Source organism: Engraulis encrasicolus, chromosome 22, assembly GCF_034702125.1.
Source record: "Engraulis encrasicolus isolate BLACKSEA-1 chromosome 22, IST_EnEncr_1.0, whole genome shotgun sequence".
Lineage (NCBI taxonomy): Eukaryota > Metazoa > Chordata > Actinopteri > Clupeiformes > Engraulidae > Engraulis > Engraulis encrasicolus.
Window position 1 is genome coordinate 4,018,043 of NC_085878.1, and position 7,500 is coordinate 4,025,542.

General features: G+C 47.8%; 1 protein-coding gene across 1 annotated transcript in view; it reads left to right on the top strand.

The window, feature by feature from the left end:
* si:ch211-186j3.6 (neural-cadherin) overlaps nucleotides 1-7,500 on the top strand; it is a 386,437-nt gene that overhangs the window by 248,114 nt on the left and 130,823 nt on the right. The window contains exons 9-11 of the mRNA XM_063189165.1: nucleotides 1,929-2,097; nucleotides 5,951-6,121; nucleotides 6,619-6,791. Coding sequence (XP_063045235.1) covers nucleotides 1,929-2,097; nucleotides 5,951-6,121; nucleotides 6,619-6,791 — 513 coding nt within the window. The remainder of the gene's footprint in view (nucleotides 1-1,928; nucleotides 2,098-5,950; nucleotides 6,122-6,618; nucleotides 6,792-7,500) is intronic.

Consider the following 7,500-nt stretch of genomic DNA (forward strand, 5'->3'; position numbering starts at 1 on the left):
AGCTGTGGTCAACTTGTTATCGACCGCTGCTCTCTTGTGGCGGTTTCCGTGTACTGCAGGACGTTTGGAAATGACACGCAGGATGTTTTTCAGATCGATTTTTTTGTGTGTCAGCGTGGAGAGGGCTTTGAATTTGATGAGACATATATGATGCATCCGGCGCGATAGGGTTAAGTGAAATTCTAGAAGACCGAATGAACGTATGGCTTTTAGGGATGTCTTTTCATGGATTTCTTATCTCAGACAACTAAAAACAAGCACACAGGCATACACACACCCATCGAAAGAAGCTGAACAGTAGTCAAATTAGCAGTAAATACACACTGAAAGGTGCAATGTGTAGTTTGTTGGCCAGAGTAGGTATTGCAATGCTGCTCATTCAAAATGTACTGCCTATTGCCAAATTTGAACTTTTCATGAATATTGACTAACTAATAAACTAATATGTACTAATATATATGACCAAATTACAGTAGGTTTTGCTGCTAAAAATGTTTTTTTTTTCTGTAAATTCAAAATGGCGGACCAAGGAGAAGACCCCCATTTTCATGTATGAAAAATGCAATATTCCCAGTCATAATGAATACTTAAAATGTGATGGGGTGGTAAGTATCCATGGAAAAGGTAAAAATTTGTTGTGGGCAGCATTAATTCTTGAAATAAAGTACTAAAAATATTAAGAGTAGAGACCAATCCACTCAATATTCTTAACGCTCCCTATGTTGAATTAACTACAACATGAGTCATAATCAACAGTCTGTATTTGGCCCCATTCTTTAAGCATTGAATCAGCTCAGTAAAATGTACCGTAGGCCTTTGTGTAATTTTCTCACCTTTCTAACATTGTCCTCTCTTCCTCCACCTGGTTGGAATCGATTCAAGGGCTTCTCAATTATTAACCACATAAAGAAAACATTGGAGAGATACAGGACTGGAGGACTGGATGGACACCCCCCCACACACACACACATTTTCTACTTTTCACTCGCTTCCTGTGCATTGACTCTCACATGTCCTACAACACCCCCCCCCTGTCTCTGTCTCTGTCTCTGTCTCTGTCTCTGTCTCTGTCTCTGTCTCTGTCTCTATCTCTGTCTCTGCCTCTGCCTCTCTCTCTCTCTCTCTCTCTCTGTCTCTCTCTCTCTCTCTCTCTCTCTCTCTCTCTCTCTCTCTCTCTCTCTCTCTCTCTCTCTCTCTCTCATATCCCTTATTTCAAGTGGTCCCCTCCCGTACACTCTTTTGCTCTAGTGTGTTTCCTCACAATCTCATTTCGCAATTTCCATCATTTGGTCTGTTCTGCTCTGCTCTGTTCTGTTCTGTTCTGCTCTGTTCTGTGCTCTGTNCTGTTCTGCTCTGCTCTGTTCTGTTCTGTTCTGCTCTGTTCTGTGCTCTGCCGCTCTCCCCCTTTTCAACCGGCTCCCATTACTTCAGACAATAATTGCTCTCTGGTTCCTTTTAAGCATTTTGACTAATCAGCTTTTCACTCTCTCTCTCTCTCTCTCTTTTTCCCTTCCTGTCCCTCTCTTTTCTCCTTTGCTATCGTCTCCCCTTTCTGCACCTCTCACCTCTAATTTTCTCTCTCCTACTGTTCCCGTCTCTCATTCCCTTTGACTCTGTTTTTTCCATCTCTCTCTCTCTCTCTCTAACTCCTCCTCTCTGTTTCTTTCTCTCTTTCATCTTTCTCTTTTACCCTTCCTCCTATTTCTGTTTCTCTCCCTCTGCTTCTCTCATTCTGCCTCTCTCTCTATTCTGTCATTGTCTCTCTCCCATCCTTCCTCTGCATCTCCCTTTCCTTCTCTCTCCCTCTCCTCCCTCCTCTTCCCCCCTTTTTATTTATCCGTCTCTCTCCCTCTTCCTGTCTTCTTCTCTCTCTCTCTCTTCTCTCTCTCTCTCTCTCTCTCTCTCTCCATTTATTTCTCCGTGCCCAGTGTCAGCAGTACAGGGAGCGCAGCGCTGTGCAGGAGAACCAGCCGGCGGGGACGTTCGTGGTGCAGGTGGCGGCGGTGGACGCGGACGCGGGGGCCAACGGCAAAGTGACGTACGGCTTCATGCACCGGGACAGCACCATTCCCGCCTTCAACATCAACCCCAACACAGGTGATCCATCCCCGCCTTCCACATCCACCCCAACACAGGTGATCCATCCCCGCCTTCAACATCATCCCCAACACAGGTGATCCATCCCCGCCTTCAACATCATCCCCAACACAGGTGATCCATCCCCGCCTTCAACATCATCCCCAACACAGGTGATCCATCAGCTCAGCTCAGCAGCGGAGCGGAGCCGGGGGCGAGCCAGGCAGTGGAGTAGCGGTGCAGCCGGGTAGCCAGCGGGGAACAAAAATAGCCCTGCTACACCCCCCCTCCCCTCCTCCCTCTCCCCTCTCTGGCCTCTGCCGGGGGGAGACAAATATCCCCGATACCCCCCCCTCTGCCACCCAACCCCCCCCTCCTCCCCCTCCCCTCTCGGGCCTCTGCCGGGGGGAGACAAATATCCCCGATACCCCCCCCCACCCCCCTAGAGACTTCTGCTGTTTCAGCCATACAATTGGGTGCCGGCGGAGAACAAATAACCCCGCAACTAGAGATCCACCGGATCCAAGATCCGATTCCGGATCCGGCAGGATAATAGGGTTTTTCACAGGATCCGGATCCGGATCCGGTTCCAGGATCCAGGATCCGGTAGCGAAGGCTTTTCAGTCAAAATAGTTTGAGCCAACGTGATAAAAAGGGCCCATGTGTGTGAGTAGGCTATGTGTTTCAACCCTTTTGTAGGATCCGGTATCCGGTTCCGGATCCGGCAAGATCTTAAGCAGTGGATCCGGTATCCGGCAGGATCCTAAAAATCAGGATCCGGTGCATCTCTACCCGCAACCCCTCTCCACTCCCCTCCTCTCTCTCTCCACTCCCCTCCTCTCTCTCTCCACTCCCCTCCTCTCTCTCTCCACTCCCCTCCTCTCTCTCTCCACTCCCCTCCTCTCTCTCTCCAAGTACCTGCTGGAGAGTCTGCACTCTCTCCTTCTCTCTTGCTCTCTATTTCTTGCTGTCTTCTCTCTCTCACTCTCTATCTCCCTCTCTCTCTCTGTATCTCTCTCTCTCTCTGTATCTCTCTCTCACTCTCTGTCTCTCTCTCTCTCCTTCTCTCTTGCTCTCTCTCCCCCCACCCCCACCCCAACCCCCATATTTGACACCTCATTTTGCAAGGTATACCTACAGTATATGATGTATGTTGGCCATGTAATATACTATCTATCTATCTATCTATCTATCTATCTATCTATCTATCTATCTATCTATCTATCTATCTATCTATCTATCTATCTATCTATCTATCTATCTATCTATCTATCTATCTATCTATCTATCTATCTATCTATCTATCTATCTACAGTATGTACTGAATCTATTTTCATCGCAGTAGAGTATCCTCTCCCCAGCAGCATCAATTCAGCACCTCATTTTTCCTTTGAGATGGCCAATCTGTTGCCTGTTGGCCTTGCCTCAGTGTAAGATATGCCGAGCGAGCATGGTGAATATTTTTGGGACTGTAAAATAGCCATGTCTAGCTACAGTGTCGGAACAATTGCAAACAGGGCCCCAGGACAAAACTCTGATAAGGCCCCCATACAGCCTTCCATGGTCATATAGGACCCCCCACCACCAATACGGGAGGGCCCTGGGCCCAGGGGCAAATGCCCTGCTTGCACTGCCCATAGCACCGCCCCTGTCTAGCTACTATAGCTCCAGTATAGCGAGCGGGTGCACATGATAACTCAGTGGTAGAAAGTCCTGAGAGGGTGGCCATTGCTGCTCTCTGTTGCCAGCTCTTGGTTTTCTTAATTTAGGAGCGCTATAAATACGGAGGGGGGGGCAGGGTATGGGGTAGGGTAGTGTTGGGGCGATGCGATGGGAGACTCTCGCTTGGAGCCTCACACATTAATTAGCGCTTTATTGGATGGTAGTGCTGGATTAAAATAAGGCCTTTTATGCCAGGACTGCAGAAATTGGAGGCTACCACTGCTGTGTTCCTCATGAAATGCAGATATAAGCGTTGTCTTCTCCGTGTAAAACCATGGTCATAGTGTGGGCTACAGCACAGAAACCTCATAAACAGACTTACTGTACTTAATTGCTTACTGTCTGGGTTAGTCGCGGGTTAGTACTGGTTAGGTAATGGGTAGTTAGTTATCATTTAATACAGAATGGCTTGCTTTGCCATATTGCTGAATACATTCACCTTTTCAGTTTCTTTTTTTCTCTTTCTTGCCCCGAGTAATTTGTTCATCCTTCTTCATTCATTGTCCAATTTCTTTTTAATTGGAGACTTCAGACTTTGAAGAGTTCTGCAAAGTTCAGCTCGGTTCACTTTTTAATCACACCCTTTCAGAAATGTCAGGCCACTCGCTCAAGAAGGGACAGCGTTAAAGAAATGTCTTTGAAAAAAAAAAAAAAAGCGAATCACTTAGCTAAACACAAGTGTGCCTTCACTCAGCATCAATCAGGAAGCTTTTAAGGAATGTGCAAGAAGCAGGGACGGATCATGACTCCATGGGCCCCTGGGCCAGACAACAAGAAAGGACCCCCTCCAGATGTTAGAGACCCTATATTGTTGGGCATTCAGGTGTTTTCCCCTGAAAATATGTGAAAATAGAGTTGTTAAAAGTGTGATTTTACACAACATGAGAATGGAAATTTAGAGGATTGGGCTTCAGGGCCCTCTGGACTCTTGGGCCCCTGGGCCTGGGCCCGGTAGGCCCTTGCAGTAATCTATCCTTGGCAAGAAGAGACGGGAGGGGAAAAAATGTTTGAAGGAAGAAAGAAAGAAAGAATGTTTGATCAAGGCCTCAAGTGTGATGTTCTACTCTTGAGCAATTTCATGTGTAAGGATCTAATCGAAAGTGCTAATATATACGTTACGTATGTACAGTATACAGTATACTATATTAAAGTGCGATATTGACATTACTCATTTTTATTAAAGCCCTGTGATGGAATACTGTAATGACTGTAGGCTGTTGTGGGTGAAAATAGAAGAAAATATAAGAGAAAAAAAAGTGAAAAACAAAAAAGAAAAACAGAGAGATAAAGAAATTGTGTGTGCGTGCGTGCGTGCGTGCGTGCGTGCGTGCGTGCGTGCGTGCGTGCGTGCGTGCGTATGTCTGTTGCGGTTACTAGATGCAGATATAAGAGATAAGAAAATACTGTAACAGAAAAGAAAATCAAAAACGAAAAAGAAAAACAGAGAGAAATACATAGTGTGTGTGTGTGTGCGTGGGCCAGTGCTTGTGCGTGTGTGTGTGTGTGTGTGTGTGTGTGTGTGTGTGTGTGTGTGTGTGTGTGTGTGTGTGTGTGTGTGTGTGTGTGTGTGTGTGTGTGTGTGTGTGTGTGTGTGTGTGTGTGTAAGGGTGCTCTGAGGGGCAGCTACTGGAGGCCATGCCCCTAGCGGGACAAATTCATCTCAGAGTTTTGGACACACGTTACAATCATGACTAGATGGTAGCCTGTACACCTTTTCCTTGTCATCTCTACTGCTGACACTGTGTGTGTGTGTGTGTGTGTGTGTGTGTGTGTGTGTGTGTGTGTGTGTGTGTGTGCGTGCGTGCGTGCGTGTGTGTGTGTGTGTGTGTGTGTGTGTGTGTGTGTGTGTGTGTGTGTGTGTGTGTGCAGGCATGTGTGCATGTAAGTGCGATTTGCTATTCCCTCTGCTGGCGTAGCTATGTTTGTGTGTGTGTGTGTATTTGCGCTCATGTGAATGTCTTTGTATGTGTGTATGCGTGCACGTGTGTGTGTCGTGTCGGGGTGTGTGTGTGTATGTGTGTGTGTATGCATGTATGTGTGTGTGAATGCGTGTGCGTGCACGCGCGTGTGGTCGTTTGTTATTGTTTCGTGTCTGCCTCCACTCTGGCTTAGCGCGCCGCTAACCCGCCGCTAATGATTGGTTGGGTCTCAGGTGTGATCGTCACGGCCAGGAAATTCGACCGCGAGCGGCAGCGGGAATACGCCGTGACGGTGACGGCCACGGACCAGGCGGCCGACCCGCTGATCGGCATCTGCCAGCTCAACATCCTCATCCTCGACGAGAACGACAACAGCCCCAAGTTCCAGAACCTCCGCTACGAATGTGAGGGGAAAAAATTATGACGATAATACAATCACATACATACATGTTTTCTTTGACAAAATTGAATGTTTTTGTTCCCCATGATATTGCCATGTATTCAATCGTACTGACTAATACAGACAAACATTGGTTTCCTGTGTACACCATACAGACCAACACACACCACTCACAGACACAATGTCTCTCTCTCGCTGTCTCTCTCTCGCTGTTTCTCTCTCGCTGTCTCTCTCTCTCTCTCTCTCTCTCTCTCTCTCTCTCTCTCTCTCTCTCTCTCTCTCTCTCTCTCTCTCTCTCTCTCTCTCTCTCTCTCTCTCTCTCTTTCTTTCTCTCTCTCTCTCTCTCTTTCTCCCTCTCCATGTGTGTTGCTCTGTTACGACAGACTTCTTGCACCTCTCTCTCGCTCTCTCTCGCTCTCTCTCTCTCTCTCTCTCTCTCTCTCTCTCTCCCTCTCTCCCTCTCCATCTAACTGTCTGTGTGTTACGGCTCTGTTACGGCAGACTTCTTGCGCGAGGACACCATGATTGGCACGAGTTTCCTGCGCGTGGCGGCCCATGACGACGACTACGGCTCCTACGCGGCCGTGTCCTACTCCATGTCCAAGGAGCAACCCGAGTACCTGCAGGTCAACCCCGTCACCGGCTGGGTGTACGTCAAACAGCCCATCTCTCAGGTTAGTGGGTGCTCACACACACACACACACACACACACACACACACACACACACACACACACACACACACACACACACACACACACACACACACACACACACACACACACACACACACACACACACAGCCCATCTCTCAGGTGAGTGTTAGTGCTCACACACACACACACACACACACACACACACACACACACACACACACACACACACACACACACACACACACACACACACACACACACACACACACACACACATACACACAGCCCATCTCTCAGGTTAGTGTGTGCACTAACGCACGCACACACACACATAAACACAGCCCATCTCTCAGGTTAGGTGGTGCTCACACACAAACACACACACACACACACACACACCAACAGCCCATCTCTCAGGTTAGTGTGTGCTCACACACACACACACACACACACAGCCCATCTCTCAGTTTAGTGTGTGCACTAACGCACGCACACATGCATGCACACACACCATCACACACACACACCATCTCGCACACACCATCTCACACACACACACACACACACACACACACACACACACACACACACACACACACACACACACACACACACACACACACACACACACTGGTATATATCTCAATTTAGTGTTATTACTGCCATAACACACACTGCCCTTCCAATGCCCTTCTAATGTCCTATTTTTTTTCCCCTGGCCATTTTTG